Genomic DNA, 23,710 nt, shown 5'->3' with positions numbered 1-23,710 from the left:
GAACAGCCGGTTGCATATATTAAGATCAATGGTATCGGTACTTCTCCTGTTATGATGCGGAGAGGGATGAGACAGGGTTTCCCCCTGTCTCCTCTCCTCTTCGCTCTTTTTATAGAACCGCTGGCTTGTCGGATCCGCCTTGATAAGTCCATAGAGGGCTTTGGGCTCGCGGGAGTGAGCGACAAAATAAGTCTATATGCAGATGACGTGATTCTGTTTTTGGACCAGGGTTATAAAATCCTTCCATATGTTATAGAGGTAATAGAACAGTATGGTAAATTATCAGGGTATATGATTAACTGGATAAAGTCATCGCTCCTCCCGCTGAACCGGAAAGCTGTAGATGTAGGGACGCGAGTTCGAGTTTTGGCCCCTGATGATACTTTAGATTATTTGGGGGTTAAGATCGGGACACCAATAAGTAGGTTTTATGAGCTTAATTTGGCCCCAGTTCTGGATAAAGTTAGGACCAAGGCTGGTACTTGGCGCAAATTGAATCTGGCACAGATAGATCGAATCGCATTGATTAGGATGATTATTTTGCCCATGGTTCTGTTCCCAATATGTGCCTCTCCTATTTGGATTGATGACATCTTTTTTCATAGATTGGAGACCTCCATTAATGACCTAATTTGGGGCAGAAAGAGGGTGCGTATAAAGCAGAGATATTTATGCCTGTCGGAGGTGGATGGTGGGCTGTCATTACCCTTTTTTCAGGGTTATTATTTATGTGCACAGATTCAACGGTGTTGTAATTGGAAAGAGAACCTACTTATACGTTTTCTGAATAAAGTTATTAATAAACCAATAGATAACATTTTTGCATGTTTGGAAACAGGGATTATGGGAATGAGGAAGTCGTTGTTGATCCCTTATTCACTACAGAGGGTGTGGAATAGGTTAAAGGAGATACTTAAAGTTTCCGGCCCGCTTGTTTTCACCCCCTTGTGGGGAACGAGAGGCTAGAAGAATTTTGCAAAATTACTGATTTTGGTTATTGGACACGTAAAGGCATCAGTAGGGTGTCTCACTTATTTTATTTAGGTCAGTTTAAGTCATTTTCAGAATTTGGTTTAACCAATAGTTCACCACTAGACTTATTTATGTATGCACGCTTGAAACATATATTCGAAGCCTCTAGGAATAGGGGCCGTATTTTTCCACAAGAGAATATTTTCTTTGATTACTGTGACGCCCAGAAGGATGTGAAGGTGAAGCTATCTAGCTTATATGCTAAATTTCGTAGAGCACTGGCAACTGTAACGCCTTTTAAAAGCCCAAGTAGATGGGAGCAAGAGCTGAATTGCTCTCCCCTACAGTGGCCTACTATCTATAGGAACGTGAGAAGGGCGACAGTTTCCAGTGCTCATAGATTAATCCAATTTAAGATTCTCCATAGACTGTATTATACGCTTAAAACCCAGGGAAAATTTCCCCAAAATAGGGATCGGGCCTGTTGTTGCCCTAAATGTGGATATGTGAATGCGAATTATGTCCATTTGCTCTGGAGCTGCAGCAAAGTCAGGAAATTTTGGGATGAGGTTTTTCTTGCTTTACAAAAGGAATCCTCAATGAATTATAACCCGGGGATCTTGATAGTAATCTTTGGTGATTATGGCTCAGAAACAGAAGTTCCCTCGTATGTCAGACGGATCTGGATGAGAGGATTGATGGTAGCAAAGGTTATACTGGTCAGGTATTGGGGCGCTGCCGCACCACCCTCGTCAAGGGAGTGGGCTTTATACTTTCAGCAAGTGAAAATGTATGAAGAGATTGAAAGGAACCAGAGAGATGCACGCAGAGCCACGTAGAAATAAGCTATTTGTGTTTTGTGCTTTTTTTGACTGAACTGAGGGGAACGACAGCCAATGGGGGGTGGGGGTTATAGGAAGGTGTATGTTTTCTATGCTATGTACACGGTCGTGATATGTGATATATCTATATATACTATACACTAAAGTGATTATTAATTGGCTATGTATCAATTCTATGTTTCTTTTTTTAAATAAAAATAAAGATAAAAAAAAAAATAATAATAATACAGAGGGGGCCATTATATATCACAATACTAATACAGAGGGGGCCATTATAATAGTAATAGAGGGGCCTTGTTACTGCTGGGGGCACTATATGAGGCCTTATTTCTACTTGGGCCCTATGGGTGCATTTTTATTTAGCACATATTAATGGGGATGCTATTGGAGGTACTGTAGGGCAGTGTTCCTCAACTCCAGTCCTCAGGGCCCACCTGCTGGTCATGATGTAAGAATATCCCACAGAATGAATATCTGAGGTAAGTCCTGATGCATTGATACTAATTATATCTGCAGCGTCCCACATATGTGTGTAAATGGGACGCTTCAAACATCTGTAATTGCATTGTATGGTATTTTCTGGCTGGCAATGTCATTACATCCATTCGCCCCTAGGTGGTGCTGGCACCACATAGTATATATAGTGGGGTGTGTCTAGCTTAGAGCAGAGTAATGTAGAGAATGTAGAGAAGAAAGTTGGAGGAGGAAGAAGCAAGTTCATGGAGGAAGGACACAGGCCAAATTCACCATGTAGCTGCTTCACTTTCCTCTGGGCCCTGATCAAGCCTAGAGAAGATATCTACAGAAAACAAGCACCAGACAGTGAGTCTATACACCAAGATGCAGACAGCCTAGCGAGGGTAACAGCTAAACTTAAGCTTATGGACCTCATTAGCACAAGTGATCAGGAGTAGCTTTCCGAGTGCCTGGACACAACTAGACGATTTAAGGCCAGAACCGTCTTTATCACTAACTTCCGGGTGGTAATGAGAACCTAAACCTTTCTAGAAGAGTTTCCTGCCAAGGAATGAAGCAGATGTGTTTGCCTGCCGTGAGGGGAACGCCCTTAAAGGATAACTCCTAGATAAATATTTATCATCCTTAGTGCCAGAGTGCTGTAAAGTGAACGTAGGATTACCACCTGGATCCTTGCCTGTAAAGTGTCTACTTTAAAAGGGACAACTCCCTCATTGACAACTGCCATTGCCTGATAATATGATTACAAGTGAACTTACTTATGCTATGTAAAAAGCTTTCCATTGATGAACTGTACCAACTGTCCAGAGACTATTGATTGTTAGTAAATGTTCAACTGGTTTACAACTACCGACTCCCCATTCTTACTACCACTACTCTCAACATTTGCACCTAACAGTGCTGGCATCACGAACACAGGGGCCCAGCCACCACAAGCACCCTAAACATTACCACCATCAAGGGCACCTCAACTTCCATCTGGCTGGTGTTCCCTGCAACCGAGAGTGCCCTGGAAGATCTCGTGCTCTCTTCCCATCCACTACACTGCCGGCCCCAAGGGACAATGAAACCGTGAGTACTACTATCCTCAGCAAGTCATTCCCTAGTATGCTCACACCCGAAATAATCCTTAGGGAGCCCTGTCACGCTGCGTATCACTTGCTCAATACTAAGGAAATTCTGAGCTGAGAAACACTGGTGTAGGGAATGCTATTACCATTGAGGACAGTTTGGGAGCATGGTATTATGGGGAACTATCTGTCTGGCTCTACCACAGTATAGGAGGTAGCAGCAGGATGACAGTGTTGAGGCACCAGGAGGGGAGGATGATAGTAAAGTGAAAAATCCCCCAAAAAATTCTGTGAAACTCTGCAGAGACGAGACACGGCTGAAAGAAGGTGTCATGGCGGTCTTATCTCGGAATGAAGACGCTGAGGAAAGAATCTACATCACAGGAGATGTCACTGGATGTAAGAGGTATGTTCTGCTGTATTCTGCTGTATATTTTGTAGCGATGTATGAAATATCCATCCAAATATCTGTTTACAGTAGGGTTGGATATAGAATATGACCCACACTGCCGCAGTCTGGCCCCAGACTTCAGGTCATACTGTATGTGTTCCGAATTCTGGGACCTCACACTCATCTACTACATTATCTGTACTCAGAGAGTTACCACTGTGTCATCTGTGGTGTTACATAGGACTGCAGGTGACATCTACTGCATTATCTGTACTCAGAGAGTTATCACTGTGTTATCTGTGGTGTTACATAGGACTGCAGGTGACATCTACTACATTATCTGTACTCAGAGATCTATCACGGTGTTATCTGTGGTGTTACATAGGACTGCAGGTGACATCTACTGCATTATCTGTACTCAGAGAGTTATCACTGTGTTATCTGTGGTGTTACATAGGACTGCAGGTGATATCTACTACATTATCTGTACTCAGAGAGTTATCACTGTGTTATCTGTGGTGTTACATAGGACTGCAGGTGACATCTACTGCATTATCTGCAAAAAGGGGCGTGACCAAAGTTTGGGGGGGGCACAATACTTGACTTGCCCCGGGTGATGACAACCCACACTACACCACTGGGTAAGAGACAGAGGTTATGAATTTAACAGCTCACAATTACCTGTGGATTGTACAGAGACAGGAGGAGGTATTCTATGTTAAACCATTGGGGAGTAAGTGGCCACACTGTTCTTGCCCAGGGAGCGGATGCTGTGTCTGCCCCTGAGCTATATACTCTTATACACTCTATACATAATTCTGCGCCAGCACCTCACCTGCCCTCGTGCATGTTGTAGATTTCTTCTTAGTGACAGTGCCAGCCAAGGAGAGTAAGTCTGCCGTCTCCAGTAACTCCAGCAGCCTCCTGCTGCCCACCTGTTCCCGTGCACTCAGCCCCATGAACCCAGTATTGTGGAGATTATAGTGAAAGCAACCAAACCAGTCCGGACCGTCAAATGACGAAAAGGGAAACGAAACTGCAGCCCAATGTAATAACAGGTCTTGCCATCAGGGGTCACCAGTGACAATCTTCATTACTCACATTCATAGGCGTGACTACCAGGTAGCAGACGTAGCAGTTGCTATGGGGCCCAAACTCAAACATTTGGTGTAGTTAGTAATGAAGTGTATGCAAAATGGCATGAAACATTGAATGCGGCCCCAAGGTTAGCTACGTTGTGCTGTGACATTGCTATATCATTAAGATATTGTGCGTCCTGTGTGTATTATACCTACATGTGACATCATTATGTTTTTTTGATGAGGAAACAGGAACATGGTGCTGTTTTTTATGTTATTTCTGTGCTATGCAATGTCGTGTGCGTTACGCTTGTACTGTGAGATCACGGTTTGTATAATACGTGCGTTGTAGCATCACCGGGTACAATATCTCTGTATTGTGACGTCAGCGTGTGCATTATCCCATCTGCTTTAGGTAGACCACTCATGAGCTTTGCTGATGAAAGTAGTCGTGTAAAGTGGGGGCCCATACCAAGTTTTGCTAGGGGGCCCCATCATGGTTACTTGTTTTGCCCTTCTTCACATTTATGAATAGTGTTGAGCACGAATATTCGAATAGCGAATTTTTATCGCGAATATCGCCACTTCGAGAATTCAGGAATATTTAGAATATAGTGCTATGTATTCGTTTTATCGAAAATTCCGCATTTTTTTCCATCTGAACACATGATTCCTCTCTGATTACTTCACGTACAGCCTCTTTTATTCAAAAACCAAAAACATAGTACTGCCCACAGGGTTTTGAAATACAAGCAATCAATATATTACATCCCCACAATGCATCAAGGTTTCTTCCTCTCTGTCCTGGAGACAACCGGGGAGTAATCCAATTATCTCTCAGGACAAAGGGAAATCGCCAATACACATGTGGAACAACAGGACAGGAATCCCCACCCAAACACACAAAATCCTCCCTTTCTGTCTGTGATATAATTATGGATTAACATAACTATCACAGACAGTAAAAATACAGTTTTTAAACATACTCTATAACTTTAAAACCATACATTCCATCTCCATAAAAATTACATATTTAAACTCAGCATACATCAAATATAACCACTTCCAAAAATCACACAAATCCCTCCAGCGGATCAAAAGTTAAGTGGAAGTCCTTTATGACCGACCGCAAGCACAATTTCCTGCCCAAAACAGTTCCATAGATATGGGCTGTGCGGTCGGTCAATTTCATGCAGAAAAACGACTAAGTCCCATCTTCGAACGGGACTTAGTCTCTGGAGCTGAAAGTTCGGTATGGAAGAAGGTAAGGGTCAGCGGTGTTCGTGTACTTGCGCATCCGATTTTAGTTCCACAGAATCTTTAGTATACACCGCTGACCGCGTTCGGTCCTATTAACAGTCCAGACATGCGGCATAGTTCTGTTACACTGTTCTTGAAGGGTAATATGTCCCGGGGCCATAGTCGTAGGGCAAGAGGCTGGTAAACAGGCCTCTCCAAAACCCAGTGGCGAGGTTGGTTTCGCCACAGAACCCATCCAAAAATGACCCCAATCTAGAAACTACACCTCTCAAGGTATTCAAAACTGTTTTTACAAACTTTGTTAACCCTTTAGGTCTTCCACAAGACTTCATGGCAAATGGACATAAAATTTAAGAATTTTGATTTTTTTGGAAAATTTTCCAATAAAATCAATTTTTTCCTGATTAATGGCAGATGGAGAAACAATTTAGAAATTTATATTTTTTGGAAAATTTTCCATTTTAACCCATTTTTTCCAGTAATAAAGTAAGGGTTAACTGCCAAACAAAACTCAATATGGGTTGCCCTGATTCTGTAGTTTGCAGAAACACCCCATATGTGGTCGTAAACTACTGTTTGGCCAAAAGGGAGGACATAGAAGGAGGGGAACGCCATATGGTTTTTGCAAGGCAGATTTTGCAGGACTGGTTTTGTTTATACCATGTCCCATTTGAAGCCCCCCGTTGCACCCCTAGAATAGAAATTTAAAAAAAGTGACTCCATCTAAGAAAGTACACCCCTCAAGGTATTTATAACTGGGTTTACAAACTTTATTAACCCTTTAGGTGTTCCACAAGAGTTAATGGCAGATGGAGAAACAATTTAGAAATTTCAATTTTTTTGAAATTTTTCCATTTTAACCCATTTTTTCCAGTAATAAAGTAAGGGTTAACTGCCAAACAAAACTCAATATGGGTTGCCCTGATTCTGTAGTTTGCAAAAACACCCCATATGTTGTCGTAAACTACTGTTTGGCCAAATGGGAGGATATAGAAGGAGGGGAACGCCATATGGGTTTTGGAAGGCAGATTTTGCAGGACTGGTTTTGTTTATACCATGTCCCATTTGAAGCCCCCGTTGCACCCCTAGAATAGAAATTCCAAAAAAGTGACTCCATCTAAGAAAGTACACCCCTCAAGGTATTCAAAACTGGGTTTACAAACTTTGTTAACCCTTTAGGTGTTCCACAAGAGTTAATGGCAGATGGAGAAACAATTTAGAAATTTCTATTTTTTGAAAATTTTTCCATTTTAACCCATTTTTTTCAGTAATAATGTAAGGGTTAACTGCCAAACAAAACTCAATATGGGTTGCCCTGATTCTGTAGTTTGCAAAAACACCCCATATGTGGTTGTAAACTACTGTTTGGCCAAACGGGAGGACATAGAAGGAGGGGAACGCCATATGGGTTTTGGAAGGCAGATTTTGCAGGACTGGTTTTGTTTATACCATGTCCCATTTGAAGCCCCCGTTGCACCCCTAGAATGGAAATTCCAAAAAAGTGACTCCATCTAAGAAAGTACACCCCTCAAGGTATTCAAAACTGGGTTTACAAACTTTGTTAACACTTTAGGTGTTCCACAAGAGTTAATGGCAGATGGAGAAACAATTTAGAAATTTCTATTTTTTGGAAAATTTTCCATTTTAACCCATTTTTTCCAGTAATAAAGTAAGGGTTAACTGCCAAACAAAACTCAATATGGGTTGCCCTGATTCTGTAGTTTGCAAAAACACCCCATATGTGGTTGTAAACTACTGTTTGGCCAAACGGGAGGACATAGAAGGAGGGGAACGCCATATGGGTTTTGGAAGGCAGATTTTGCAGGACTGGTTTTGTTTATACCATGTCCCATTTGAAGCCTCCCGTTGCACCCCTAGAATAGAAATTCCAAAAAAGTGACTCCATCTAAGAAAGTACACCCCTCAAGGTATTCAAAATTGGGTTTACAAACTTTGTTAACCCTTTAGGTGTTCCACAAGAGTTAATGGCAGATGGAGAAACAATTTAGAAATTTCTATTTTTTGGAAAATTTTCCATTTTAACCCATTTTTTCCAGTAATAGAGTAAGGGTTAACTGCCAAACAAAACTCAATATGGGTTGCCCTGATTCTGTAGTTTGCAAAAACACCCCATATGTGGTCATAAACTACTGTTTGGCCAAACGGGAGGACATAGGAGGAGGGGAACGCCATATGGGTTTTGGAAGGCAGATTTTGCAGGACTGGTTTTGTTTATACCATGTCCCATTTGAAGCCCCCCGTTGCACCCCTAGAATAGAAATTCCAAAAAAGTGACTCCATCTAAGAAAGTACACCCCTCAAGGTATTCAAAACTGGGTTTACAAACTTTGTTAACCCTTTAGGTGTTCCACAAGAGTTAATGGCAGATGGAGAAACAATTTAGAAATTTCTATTTTTTGAAAATTTTTCCATTTTAACCCATTTTTTTCAGTAATAATGTAAGGGTTAACTGCCAAACAAAACTCAATATGGGTTGCCCTGATTCTGTAGTTTGCAAAAACACCCCATATGTGGTTGTAAACTACTGTTTGGCCAAACGGGAGGACATAGAAGGAGGGGAACGCCATATGGGTTTTGGAAGGCAGATTTTGCAGGACTGGTTTTGTTTATACCATGTCCCATTTGAAGCCCCCCGTTGCACCCCTAGAATAGAAATTCCAAAAAAGTGACTCCATCTAAGAAAGTACGGGATAAGGTGGTTGTTGTTTTGGGACTATTTTAGGGGTAAATATGATTTTTGGTTGCTCTATATTACACTTTTTTGAGGCAAGGTAACAAAAAATTTAAATTCTAAAATTGTTTCTACATTCGCTATTTAGTTTTGTGGAACACCTAAAGGGTTAACAAAGTTTGTAAAGTAACTTTTGAATACCTTGAGGGGTGTAGTTTCTTAGAATGGGTCACTTTTTTGGAGTTTCTAGTCTAGGCTACATCAGGGGGGGCTTCTAATGGGACATGGTGTCCAAAAAACCAGTCCATCCAAATCTGCCTTCCAGAAACCATATGGAGTTCCCTTCGTTCTATGCCCTGCCGTGTGGCTATATAGCCATTTACGACCACATATGGGGTGTTTCTGCAAACTACAGAATCAGGGCCATAAATTTAGTTTTGTTTGGCTGTTAACCCTTTCTTTATTACCGGAAAAAAAGGATTCAAATGGAAATTTTGCCAAAAAATGGGTGTTTTGGCGCCGTTTTTATTTTATATTTTTAACACTGTTCATCCGAGGGGTTTGGTCAAATGTTATTTTTATAGGGCATATTCTTACGGACGCGGCGATACCTAATATGTCTACATTTTAAAATGTATTTAGATTTTACACTATATTATCATTTTAGGAACCCAAAAAATTATTTTAGTATCTCCATAGCCTGGGAGCTACAGTTTTTTTTTTTTGTTGGGCGACTATCTAATGTAGGGGCTCATTTTTTGCGGGATGAGATGGCGGTTTTATTGGCACTAATTGGGGGTGCAAATGACATTTTTATCGCTCGCTATTACACTTTTTGTGATGTTAAGTGACAAAAATGGCTTTTTTTACACGTTTTTTTTTTTTTTTTTTAACGCTGTTCATCCGGGGGGGTTGGGTTACATGTTACTTTTATAGAGAAGATTTTTACGTACGCGGCGATGCCCAATATGTATGGCTCTCAGACTTTGGAGACACTAATCAGGCATCCTCAAACTGCGGCCCTCCAGATGATGGCTGTAGGTTGTCTGGGCATGCTGGGAGTTATAGTTTTACAACATCTGGAGGGCCGCAGTTTAAGGATGCCTGCACTAAAACTAATATTTTTTTGGGGAAAAAAAATTGTTTCCGTGTCTCCAAAGTCTGAGAGCCATAGTTTTTTATGTTCTCTAGGGGACTGTTGGGGATTATAAAAATGTAGTACTCCATGGAAGTGTGATACTCCCTGAAGCAATCGATAACGCAGAGGCCCGGATGATCGGGGCACGTGTCGCACTGAGTGGTGGTGTCCTTTCGTATCCCCCTCCTGCGACACACTCTGCACTTTTTTTGGGTTCGTCCCTTCTTTCCAGTATGGGGGACCACACCTGGAAAAAGTTTGCCTGCTCTTTCTCGGTCCGAAAAGATCAGGTCCTTGAGGACTGCCTCATAGAATTGGAGGAATGTCCCTGTGCTGCCAGCGCTTCGGGATAGTACAAAAGAGTTGTACATGGCAACCTGCACCAAGTAGACCGCAACTTTTTTGTACCATGCCCGGGTTTTGCGCATGGCGTTACATGGCTTGAGGACTTGATCAGAGAGATCAACTCCTCCCATGTACCAATTGTAGTCGACGATACAATCGGGCTTGAGGACCGTTGCCGCGGTACCTCGCACAGAGACAGGGTGGTGCTGTTACCGTGGATTGTGGACAGCATAAGGACATCCCTCTTGTCCTTATACCTGACCAGCAACAGGTTTCCACTGGTAAGGGCACGGGTCTCACCCCTGGGGATAGGTACCTGTAGGGGGTAGGCAGGGAGGCCGCGTTGATTTTTCCACACGGTCCCACAAGCGAACGTGGATCTGGCGGCAAGGGACTTGAACAAGGGAATGCTAGTATAAAAGTTATCCACGTAAAGGTGGTAACCCTTATCTAGCAGTGGGTACATAAGGTCCCACACGAGTTTCCCGCTAACACCCAGACTGGGGGGACATTCTGGGGGTTGAATACGGGAATCTCGCCCCTCGTACATACAAAATTTGTAAGTGTACCCTGAGGTACTCTCACAAATTTTGTATAGCTTCACGCCATACCTCGCCCGCTTAGTGGGAATGTATTGATGGAAACTGAGTCTCCCCTTGAACGCAACGAGAGACTCATCAACCGCGACCTCCCTTCCAGGTACGTAGGCCTGCTCAAATTTGGCCCCGAAGTGATCGATGACTGGCCGTATCTTATACAGACGGTCATGGGCAGGATCACCTCGGGGGGGACATGCTGCATTATCGGAATAATGCAGACATTTCCGGATGGCCTCAAACCGGGGACGTGTCATGGCCATACTGTAGAGTGGGGTCTGGTAGAGGACGTCCCCACTCCAGTATTGCCTGACACTGGATTTTTGCACTAGACCCATATGCAGCACGAGGCCCCAAAATGTCCTCATCTTGGCTGCACTGACCAGCGTCCAGCCACCGGGTCTAGCCAAAAATGAGCCCGGGTGCTGAGCAACGAACGGTTGGGCGTACAGATTCGTCTGCTCCACTATCAGATTTACAAATGGGTTACTGAAAAAAAACTAAAAAAGTCCATTTCAGTAAACCCCACTGTGGGAATCTGGATTCCTGGATTGCCAACAAAATCCGGAATCTCGGGCTGAAAATCCACTGGGGGACACCAGCTAAGTTTACCGGCAGGGGGCTCCGGTGGGCTTATTTGGTGGGCCGGGAAACCAGTACGAGCCCCAGGGCCGCTCGCATGTGGGGCCCCTGGCTCCGCCTGGCAGCGCCTCCGCAGCCTTGGGGGCTCATCGTCATCAGATGATGATGAGGAGGATGCGGATGACAAAAGGAACGTGGGGTCATCCTCATCCTCACTGGGGCTCTCGGAGTCGGAGGCAATCTGGGCGTATGCCTCCTCCACCGAGAACATCCGGCGGGCCATGGGTATGTGTGTGCGTGTGTATGTGCGTGTGTGTAAACCTTTATTGTATGTGAGTGTTTGTGGGGGCACGGGTGTTCGCGTACTAAAAACTGAAAAAGAAAAAAATGGAGAAGTGTTAGAAAAATTTTTTAAAAAGTTCAAACTTGCTGATCAGCGGTACAACGATGATCAGCGGTGGGGCGGGCGATGCGCTAACAGTGGTCGGATGCTAAGTGGTGGTGGGGGGGCAAGTGGCAGGGGGTGGTCTAGGGTCTGAAAGCTGAAACAAAAAAAAAGTTTTGAATAAAAGTTTTTTTTTTTTTTTTTTCCTAACTAACTTTTCCCTTCTATCCCTGCTTAACGGTGCCTCTCCCTCACTGACCCTAACCTACCTGGAGGGCGATGGGTGCAAGAGGGTGATGGATGACGATTAGGGGGGACTCAGGAGCTGGTGCTGGACGGTGCTGCAGGGTGCTCGTGCAGAACAGGAAGAGGAGGGGAGAGAGGAGCGCAGGAAGTTTGAATCTCGCGCCTCTCTCCCCTGCACCAATCAGCACCCTGGACAGCAGCATTCAGCACCAGGGCCAGCACCGCCTCTCCAAATCTTCGTACTGCGATTGGTGGTGTGTAATCACGCCACCGATAGCAGTTTTTTCCGGTTCATCGGGTCACTGGAGACCCGAATGGACCGGAAACGCAGCAAACCGCAGGTCTGAATTGACCTGCGGTTTTCTGCGATCGCCGATACGGGGAAGGGGGGGGTCACATGACCCCCCCCAGCGTTGTGACAGGATGCCGGCTGAATGATTTCAGCCTGCATCCTGTTCCGATTAACCCCCGCGGCGCCGCAATCGCGATTTAAACTAAGGACGTACCGGTACGCCCTGAGTCCTTAAGGATTTGGGAAATAGGGCATACCGGTACGCCCTAAGTCCTTAAGGGGTTAAAATTTGCCAATCACATGTATAGTTCTCCACCAGTACAGACATTATATTCAAGCTACTTTAGGTACAGTGTACATAGATGCTAAGTACGGACTCCAGCATAATGGAAACGTGACAGATCCGTTATGTTGGCCATGGACTTCTATTATGACAGAATGAATAATGGAATGCCTCTAAAGGCTTTCCGTTATGCATTCCGTCATGGAATTGCGTTATGGTCTGTGGTACCAGAATCCATAATGCAATTCAGCAAATACCACAACACAAATCCGCACACAAACTTCAAAATATTAAATTCGCTCATCCCTAAGGCCTCTTTCATATGGCCGTAGTGCTACCGTGGCCATATCGCCAGCCACATACGGCGGTTCCGCAATACACAGGGCACGGGCCGTGTGCATTCCGCATCACGGATGTGGACCTATTCAATTGAAGGGTCCGCAAATCCGGAGATGCGGTACGGAATGGAAGCATGGAACGAAACCCCACGGAAGCACTACGGAGTGCTTCCGTGGTGTTCCGTTCCGCAAAAATATAGAACTTGTTCTATCTTTTTGCGGAATGGACGGATCGCAGACCCCATTCAAGTGAATGGGTCCGCAATCCGCATGCAGCTGCCCCACGGTCGGTGCCCGTGCAAATTGCGCTGCACAACACAGGCCCGGCCAGCACAAGGCCACGTGAAAGAGGCCTAATGCAAAGCTTTACTTCCAGTCTCTTGATATTGATGAACGATCCTTTGGACAGATCACCATTATCAGATCAGTGGGGGTCTGACACCTAGCACCTCCACCAATCAACGGATCTCAGAAGCTGCTGCCGCTGGAAATGACTGGAGATGGAGCAGAAAGCAGAAGGCCGGCGTGCCAAAGGGAGTACGGCTGCCAAAGCAACTTGAACTTATAGGTGCCTATTTTGCTATGAAAAGTAATTTTAAAAAAAGTACATAAGAAAAATAAATTTAATCACATTTACAATAGGTTTTAATAAAGTTTGTCTATAAGTTTAGGCACATGTTAAAGGGCATCTGTCAGCAGATTTGTACCTATGACACTGGCTGACCTGTTACATGTGCGCTTGGCAGCTGAAGGCATCTGTGTTGGTCCTTGTGAGGAATATGGATTATTATTTTATGTCAGCCATGTTCCCATACCAACCATCTTATGTCAGATAGCAGAGATAGTGAACTCCACAGGGGGCCCTGCTTCAAAGCCCAGCCAAAAGGCAGAGAACTTCTTGCAGGCCACCTTTGTTTACAATTTCCCCCCTCCATTCAGCCAGCCAGGAACCCAGCTAATGGAACAGGAAAAACATCTCTGCAGGGGGTCTAGGCCATTCCCCAGTTCAATGAACATTATCAAACATCATAGAACCAGCGATTCATAAGGAATTTTGAATCGCCTGTCCATCACAGACATAAACCAGATGCATATTTGGGTCCCTGTGGCCACGATGAACAGGCCCGTGGTCATAGTTTGGTGGTGGGATGCCTGGAAGAGGAGATATACATATCTCCCCACAGAAACCAAATAACAGTACCATGCTTGAACTCTACTGGTAGCCGGAACCTAGGCGGATCCATTGGTCCCAGAACCACCTCCCTGCGACATTCTGGTCTGGAGCCATGAGCTTTAATCAGTTTTGTGGCTCATGTGCTGCCAGCCCAGCAGACGGGGGTGGACCCCTCCCAGAGGTCAGGAGGGGAGGGGCCGGCTACAGGTTAAAAGGCTTGTGCCAGCAAGCGGGCGTGTCTTTCTCTGAAGGGAGGTCACATAGTGCCATGCGTTTAGAGGGACCTGCAACCAGCTGACATCACTGCTTCCCATGTGACCACAGCTAAGAACTCATCACAACACAAAGGACTCCTATACCTGGTAAACTGACTTTTGCTCTGCCTATCCCTGTTTGTACCACACCATCAGTACTTGTAACCTCAGACCACTGTATATTTTCTTTGTGTGTATAGTGTTAATTCTAGTGAGCCCTTAAGGCGATTAAATATATAATTTAATCTTGTGCTGTCTTCTATCTCGATCACGAAACCCCGCGTCCGTGTTTTCGGCCTAGTTAGTCGCTACCGCGGGTTGGTTTCTTACCCTATATAATCCTGTTAGCGGACCGGGCTTATATCAAACAAGAAACTGGTGGCAGTATACCCGGGCTGAGAAAGCGCTGTTTCACTGGGGCAGTGAAAAGGCTCTCTCAGCTTGTTGCCTCTCTGTGCCACGTTGGCACTGTCTGTGCCAACGTGGACAGAAGGTGTCTGTAAACACTGTACCAAGCTGACCTTACCCGCTCCTCCAGGAGAGCGTAATGTCACACCTTGGTAACCAGTGGCCATACTGTATCTCGCTGGCTCTACATAGTTAACGTCCGACGTCAGTTGGAGTACGGTATTCATCACAGTCCCATGTTCATATGTGCCCGCATTGCTGAAAAAACATATTTTTTAATATATGCAAATGAGCCTCTAGGAGCAACGGGGGTGTTGCTATTACACTCAGAGGCTCTGCTCTCTCTGCAACTGCCGCGTCTTCTGTACTTTGATTGACAGGGCCAGGTGTGATCATGTTTACACTGCATGGTCCTCTCAAAGTGAAGAGGGCGTGACAGTTGCACAGAGAGCTGAGCCTCTAGGTGTAACGGCAACACCCCCGTTGCCCCTAGAGGCTCATTTGCATATATTAAAACATCATTTTTCTCAGTAATGCGGACACATATGAAAATGGGACCAACACAGATGCCTTCAGCTGGCAAGCGCTCATGTAAACAGGTCAGCCAGTTTCATAGATAAAAGTCTGTTGACAGATGCCCTTTAAGGAGACAACACCCTCAATAACGTGGACCTGACATGAAACTGTGACTGCCCTTTTGGGCTCCTCTGCTGTAACAGACTGCCAGAAGGTTTTAACACTAGTGTGTAACCATCCTTGTGCCTAGCTACTTACATACTCGAAGATCCCCCGGCCATGCCATTTGGAGGATATCCCGTTCCCCGATTCCTGCTGAAGCCAGTGGTTGGCTACAGGGGTCACGTCTCTGTGTTGGGATGTGATTGCTGCAGCAGGCAGTTAAGAAAAGTGGGAAACCAGGGCTCCTTGGAACGAGATCAGTGAGGGATTGTTGAGACGAGCCTATCTTATTTGTTTGCTCCTAGCTGAGATTAAAAATGATCATTTTATTACCTGAAAAACTCCTTTTACATTGAGAAATCTGCCTTAATATACAGTACTAACCACATGCCCCATATGGTCATTATTTCAGATGGGTGTACTGCCATTCCTTCACATTAGGAAATAGGAGATATCCTACCAATGCATAAAATAAGTGGTTTGTGGAAATACCAAAAAGGGAGCAGCACCACGTCTGTCCATAGACTGTGCTTGAATGGGAATAATCTACAATATCATATACAGCCCGTGGACAGAAGAGAGGTAAGCATTTTTTCATCCTGCTTTGTCTTCCATGCCTTTAGAAATACATTGCAGCTGGAAATCCTATTATATTCTGTAAGCTGCAGTGATTTAGCTTCTGGATGTAAGTGAAGGAAGTCAAAAGAGGAACCGTGCTGCGGCCAGAGCATGTGCGAAACAAGTCTCCACCAGAACAATGCCATGTAATGGCGCCTCAGACAATCTACGGTGAGAATCAAACCCTTGCGAGCCACAAGTCAAACACTGGTCTTTCATATAACATTATGCAAGTCAACAGCAAAGCAGAACATCTATAGATATTATCTGACCACTCTTAACATCATTCTGGATCATGTATATTTGGGGACGCAGCTGAATGAGGCCTTGTTTCTTTCTTTTTTTTTTTTGGGCAAGGGGTACTTTCTATTCATAAAATTAAGAGGTATGGGTAAATTTGCATACTACTTATACCTAGTACTTTTCTTTTTTTTCCCCTTTTTATCAAATTACATTTTTTAACAGAATGTGACAGAAGCTCAGAGATGGAAAGGGGTTAAAAGAGACCACTACTGGGGTTGTACCTCAGACATTAGGGGCATATCGCTAGGTTATGCCACCAATGTTTGATAGGTGGGGGTCCTACCTCTGGGACCCGCAGCTATACTTAGAACGGAGCCAGCAAAGTCCCAGCACACCACCCTCCACTCATTCCTATGGAGCGCCAAAAAAAGCAAAGTGGCGCACTTGGCTATTTTCGGAAGTCCCACTGAAATTAATAAGAGGAGCACAATGCAAGCGCGGCCACCACTTGATTCACTTCTATGGGGGATGAAGGAAATAGCTAAGTCAGCGGCGCTCCCATAGGAATGAATGGAGGGAGGCCACGGTGTACCCTCTGGGACGTTGCTGGCTCGTTCTCAGTATAGGTGCGGCTCCCAGAGGTGGGACTACCACCTATCAGACATTGGGGGCATATCCTAGCGATATCTTTAAGGGCCAGTTCACACAGAGATTTTGGCATGTTTCTGCCTCAAAACAGCTCCAAAACCGGCCTCAAAACAGCTCCTCAGTCATTTCAATGAGAAGCTGCACTTGCAGTTTTTTCCCCCACACACAAAAATGAAGCAGCATGCCCAACCTTGGGGCAGTATCCACGCTGAATCTCCAACTGAAATGAATGTGAACCATCAGAAAATAGCTCCATACGTGTCCGTGCGTTTATTTGTGCATTTTCTGCTTAGTTTCTTTCGCAAATCTGTGCCAAAAACTATAAACTGAAAATGCAGTTTTGTATTGAAGTAAACACCCACTGGTTTAAAAAAATAAAATAAAATAAAGAAAAACTGATTCTGCGCAGATTTTTGTAGGCAGATTTTCAAAATCTGTTGTGTGAACATACCCTAAGAGAAGCTACCATCAATCCGGAGTGGTTGCTCTCTTCCAGAAAATGGTCCTTCCAACTTGAGTATGAAAAAATGGTTGACATACAGATGCACAATATGGATGTTTTCTACAGCTTTTTTCCATTGATTGGTTCTGAACTGCATCCACTTTGTTCTGGATTTCACTATGAGGCTACATGCACACGACCGTATGAGTTTTGCGGTCCGCAAAAAAAAACAACGGAAGACATCCGTATGCCATACTTTTTTTTTTTTGCGGATCCATTGTAACAATGCCTAAAACGGACAAGACAGGTTATATTTTTTTTGCGGGGCTACGGAATGGACATACAGATGCGGACAGCACAGAGTGTGCTGTCCGCATTTTTTGCGGACCCATTGAAATAAATGGGTTTGAATCCTCTCCGCAAAAAAAACAGAACTGACATGGAAAAAAAATACATTTGTGTGCATAAGGCCTAAATTGTAAGTTTTTCAACTCCTTCTTTTGGTAAGCAACCTTTTTTTTTTTTTTTTGCTGTTTTTGCTATATTGTAATGATAGAATACAGAATACAGACATGTAAACTATGGGGGAGATTATTTTTTTTAATTAAATCTCTTTTTATTAAAAGGATAGTAGTACAAGACATTATACATAATGCAGGGCATAAAGACATTGTAGAATCCATAAAATATAGGTGTAGTTCATTCCAACCTTTATAACTTACAGCTTAAAGAGGACCTTTCACCGATTCTTACCCTATGAACTAAGTATACAGACATGTGGAGCGGCGCCCGGGGATCTCACTGCACTTACTATTATCCCCGGGCGCCGCTCCGTTCTCCCGCTATGCCCTCCGGTATCTCCGCTCACTAAGTTATAGTAGGTGGAGATACCAGTCCCTAAGTTATGGTAGGCGGAGTCTGCCCTTGTTCTGCTGTAGCGCTGGCCAATCGCATTGCAGAGCTCACAGCCTGGGAGAAAATAACCTCCCAGGCTGTGAGCTCTGCGCTGCGATTGGCCAGCGCTAGGGCAGACTCCGCCTACCATAACTTAGGGACTGGTATCTCCACCTACTATAACTTAGTGAGCGGAGATACCGGAGGGCATAGCGGGAGAACGGAGCGGCGCCCGGGGATAACAGTAAGTGCAGTGAGATCCCCGGGCGCCGCTGTACATATCTGTATAGTTAGTTCATAGGGTAAGAAACGGTGAAAGGTCCTCTTTAAGACATAAATTATGAAAATAATCAAAGAACATTTGATGCTGTATCGGATATGCAAACAAATGAGCAACTCGAAATACCCTGAAATGAATTAGACCTGCCATAGCTTTAGCATTTGCAACTACCAACCTTTGGGTTTATGGGTAACAGGGGAAGAGAAAATGAATAGAACTGGAAGTAACACAAACAACTGACACTTGTCTTGCATGTTATACCTGAACCTATATTGCAGCTAGAGGGTGGGGGGTTACTACTATTCAATGTGTCTAGGGGGGGGCTACACACTTCGGCTAGTTAGGCATTTTGGCCCTAAACTCCGACCACGGTTTCCATAATTTCTCAAATTTGGAGTGTGATCCGTTTGCCCAACTGGCTAATTCCTCCATTGAATAGACTTGGTCAATTTTACTATACCAATCGTCCACTGAGAAAGGATAGGTATTTAGCCAATTAAGGGGTATTAACAGACTTGCTGCTTGAATGAGAATAGTTGGAAGATTATACCTGGAAGGACGCCAATTTTTCGAGGGAAGCCAAAGCAGTACTGATTTAGAGGTCAGTTCAATGGAGGTACCACAAATTTAGTTAGTTTTATGTTCCACCTGTTCCCAGAAAGTTCGTATAAGTGGGCAATGCCACATTATATGACCTAACAAACCACTACTTGCCTTGCATCTCCAGCATAAGTCATGTGAGGACAAACCCATCTTGAAAAGTTTCACAGGGTCATTATACCACCGGATCATGCTCTTGTAGGAGTGTTCTTGTGTTGTGATACACCTAGAGAAACCATGTGAGTTTAGCATTATCTGAGCGGATTCCTGGGGAGTGAATGAATCACTGAGATCCGCTTCCCACGCTCTAATGAATGCAGGTGTGGTATCCCCCTGTTTGTTTAAAAGGTGATTATATAAAAGTGAAATACAATGTTTCGGGATCGTGTTCTGTAGTGCTAATTGTTCGAACCAGGTGGGAGAGGGGCTGGAGGGGTAAATGGAGGACAACGAAGTCCAGACATTCTGGAGCTCCCTTGTAGCCAGAAAGTTCCTTTCCCCAGTAAATTTAGCACAGAAGAGGGAAACATCTCCCATTGCTTTGAACTCTTTCAATAAAGAGGCCATGGTGAATCCTGTCAAAAGTATCCAGCACGGGGGGGAAGCTGTCCTATCTGGGTTTGTCAAGAAAGGGACTACATCAGCTGGCAAGCTACTGGGCGGGTTCGCAAAGAGGTGCAGTTCTTTGTTGATTTTAGTGACATCGAGGTGCAGGCCTTTAGTTAGCCCCGTAGGAAAATCATGAGGGGTTGTGACTCCCCAGAGACTCGCAAATTGTCTGTCTGAAAGCATGGACAGTTCAATATCCGAGCCTAGGTTACGGAATCTTGGGATACAAAGTTGGAGCCAACGCTTTAATTGAATAGCCTTGTAATAGTAAGCGGTCAGGCAATCCAAAGCCCCCCTGTGAGCGGTTTCTTAACAAAAGGTCATATTTTATTCTTGGTTTCCTGTTTTTCCACAGGAATGAAGTGAAGACCTTTCTCACTTGCTGGAAAAAAGACAGGGGGAGATGTATGGGGATCATCTGGAGGAGATATAGAAGTTTGGGAACAATGTATGATTGGAGAAGATTTTTCCTGCCCATCCATGAAACCCATGGGATGTTTAGGGACCTCAACTGTTCCTGAATCTTCTTCAGTAGTGGTAAGTAATTGGTTTTATAAAGTGCAGAGGGGTCGTTAGTAAGTTCTATACCTAAATATGTAAGAGAAGAATCCTGCCTTTTAAGGGGATAGGAATTCTGTAATATGTTTTTCGTCTGGGGCGAGAGTCCCACTTCCATCGCTACAGACTTAGTGTAATTTATTTTAAAGTTCGATAGTCTACCAAAGTTAGTGAACATTTCCATAACTTGCGGGAAGGCCTGTGTGGGGTTTGAGATCATAAGCATGAGATCGTCTGCAAATGCAGCCCATTTATGATCTGTCTTCTGTATTTGAAGCCCTTTAATTTGGGTATTTTCCTTAAATGCTTGGAGAAGTGTTTCCATTACAATAATAAATAAGGGTGGGGACAGGGGACAGCCATTGGAGATGGCAAACGGCTTGGATAGAATCCTATTTACCCTTACCCTGGCACTTGGGGTGCTATACAGAGACATTATTGCCTGGATGAATGAAGCGGGGACACCAAATCTATGCAGTGTACGTTGAGTATAGAGCCAATCAACCCTGTCAAAGGCTTTTTCTGCATCTGTGCTCAAGAGTACTAAAGGGACTCCTTTCTCTCTGGCCCATTTGACAGCATTGATTAGCCTACTAGACTGGAAGTTCCCCTCCCGCCCCAAGACAAAGCCAGCCTGTTCTTTATTAATTATCTTCTTAGGGGTAATAATGTTAAGCCTAGAGGCCAAAATCCTAGCCCAAATTTTTATGTCCAGATTCAATAATGAGATTGGCCTATAGTTACCGCAATCTCTAGTATCTTTATTTTCCTTGGGTATGATAGTTATTGTAGCTTCTAGAGTCTGTTTGGGGGGTGTCTCTCCCATGGTCATTGAGGCACACCATTTTCTAAGATAAGGAAGGAGGGTGGGTAGGAACTTTTTATAATAGCCTATTGACAAACTGTCAGTGCCTGGGGCTCTACCCTGGGGCATACTTCTAATGATCTTTTTAATTTCTTCTTCCGTGACCGGTTTTAAAAGTTGTTGACGATCGTCTATGCTGAGTGTGGGGAGTTTTAAGGCTTGTAAAAAATTATCTATGTGTTTTTCCTTTTCAGGGTTACTCGCACCCGTGGGGTCCAAGTTATACAAGTTACTGTAGAAAGAGCGGAATTCATCCGCAATTTCTTGTGAAGACGAGACCATCCTTCCCTGATTCGTCTTAATGGAAGAGACGAAATGGGCTTCCTGTCTCTTTTTAATCAGGTAAGTCATAAGTTTGTTTCCTTTTTTTCCATGGATGTATTGTTTGAATTTGGAATATTGGTAGGCCCTTGCACTTTTTATGTTTAAAAGGTCTTTCAGTTGTCGTCTCAGAGCTCTCAGCTCTTACTGGGAATGGAGTAGAGTGGACTGCTTTTGTACAGATTCAATAGCTGATATTTGACCCAATAGGGAGTTGAGTTTCTTTTGGAGTTCTTTCTAAATTTTAGAACCTAATGCTATCAGTTCACCGCGGATGAAGGCCTTGTGTGCCTCCCATATGATGGTTTGTGAGCTGACAGCTTGTGAATTTTCTTGGAAGTAGAGGGCTAAATTCTGGGTGATGGATGAGACATGTGTGTCTGAGTCCAGAATGGTCTCATTCAGGCGCCATGTCCATTCTCTTTTAGGAAGATTAGCAAAGGTGAGTGAGGACGTTACTGGGGCATGGTCTGAGACGGTTATGGGCCCAATTTCTGCACTTTTTAACATGTCCACACAGTGTATTGGAATGAAGATATAATCTAGTCTTTGGAAGGAATTGTGTGGGATTGAGTAGAACGTGAAGTCCTTCTCTGTAGCGTGGGCTGTACTCCAGGTATCTAGTAGTCGGAAGTCCCTAAGGATCTTCTGCAGCCCTCCCAATGTCCTCTGGGATTGTGATGCGGTACCCTTAGAAGTGTCTAGGTTTGGATTCAGGGATACATTAAGGTCGCCCCCAATTATCTTAATCCCTTCTGCAAACCCATTGAATCTGGAGAGTGTTTTTTTCAGCCATAAATGTTGTCTGGAATATGGTGCATATAGACCTGCTAAAGATACTAAGAACTCGCCCACTTTTCCCTTCACAAATATATATCTGCCTTCAGGGTCATATTGTGCAACCACCAGAACAAATGGGACTTTTTTACTAATTGCTACACTGACTCCTCTAGAAGCTGAACTATAGGTGCTATGGTACCACTGAGAGTAGCTCGAGTTAGAAAGGGTAGGAACTTTTCCGGACTTAAAGTGAGTTTCTTGTATAAAACATATATCACTTTTGACTTTGGTGTAATAATCTGTGATAGTTTTTGGGAGGTATTCAGTCCCCTGACATTGAAAGTAGTTATGTTTAACTCAGACATATATATATCCCTCTCACGTACATACGCTTCTTAAAGGACATGCAAGAGAGCCAGGTAAACGTTATCGCAAATGCGACATGAACACAACATAAAGTGAGTACATAACAGATTAATGATAACATATTTTCAGTAGAAGTAAATCCCTGTAATGGGGTGCGTATGTATTTAGGGGGGGGGGGTGTAGGTGGCTGTAAGATGACAAACTAACCTAGGCCCCTACCCCCACACCACTTATATCTAAAGGCTAGCTTTTTATGCAAAATATAACACTATAACTGGATAAAATTGCATCTAGTCATTAAGACTGGTTGAGTATGGTTAGGATCCTTCCAAGACTGTTTCATATAAGGCAAGTACGACCTTTACCACAGGCCCTGAGCCAGCATTAGCATGCCAGATAGCCCACAGGCAGGCGGTAATGTGCACATATTGCCCTCTGTCCCTAGCATCCCGCCTCCCCCTCTAACTAGAGGTTTACAGGGTGCTGTGGACATTTAATATTGCTCTTATAGGAGATATTCCACTAGGGGGCGGTGAATCTCTTCTGTTAATAGAGGCTATGTAGTGAACCATAAGGCTATGTAGTCCCATAACGGTTAAGCTCCATGTGATACTTATCAGTCCTGGTCCCTTCTGTTGATGGAGGATTTCTGTTTGGAGGCGGATTTCCATGGATCTTGGATTGGAAGTTGAGGAAGTCCTGAGATTGACAAGTCCACCGGGAGCCAGGAATCAATAGGAAGCGGTTGCACCTCCAGGATCTTCCATGCAGCAGCTAGGTCTTTCGGCGACCGGATCATGCAGCGACGACCATTTTTATTAAATGAAAGTCCAAATGGATACAGCCATCTGTATAGAATCTTGCTGTTTCTTAGAACGTCGGTTAGAGGCTTTAGGATCCTTCTGTTTGCTAACGTAGAAGAGGCTATATCCTGGAAAAGAGTCACTGGGGAGGTACTGTACGTGAGTTCCCTTTTCTTGCGGG

General features: G+C 44.1%; 1 protein-coding gene and 1 long non-coding RNA gene across 4 annotated transcripts in view; one reads left to right on the top strand and one right to left on the bottom strand.

Annotated features, from left to right (window-relative positions):
- The window catches only part of LOC120994584, a 74,857-nt gene extending 70,102 nt beyond the window's left edge, over nucleotides 1-4,755 (bottom strand). For all 3 annotated transcript variants that reach the window (XM_040423256.1, XM_040423254.1, XM_040423255.1), the window contains exon 1: nucleotides 4,588-4,755. In XM_040423256.1, coding sequence (XP_040279190.1) covers nucleotides 4,588-4,711 — 124 coding nt within the window. In that variant the 5' untranslated portion in view covers nucleotides 4,712-4,755. The remainder of the gene's footprint in view (nucleotides 1-4,587) is intronic.
- Nucleotides 4,756-4,863: 108 nt separating this feature from the next.
- LOC120994583 lies at nucleotides 4,864-21,590 on the top strand. Its single transcript, XR_005777437.1, has 3 exons — nucleotides 4,864-4,977; nucleotides 20,192-20,373; nucleotides 21,454-21,590. It is a non-coding gene; the product is annotated as an uncharacterized LOC120994583 (long non-coding RNA).
- Nucleotides 21,591-23,710: the final 2,120 nt, after the last annotated feature.

Source organism: Bufo bufo, chromosome 3 (genome assembly GCF_905171765.1).
Source record: "Bufo bufo chromosome 3, aBufBuf1.1, whole genome shotgun sequence".
Lineage (NCBI taxonomy): Eukaryota > Metazoa > Chordata > Amphibia > Anura > Bufonidae > Bufo > Bufo bufo.
This window is presented reverse-complemented; position numbering and strand designations above follow the sequence as displayed.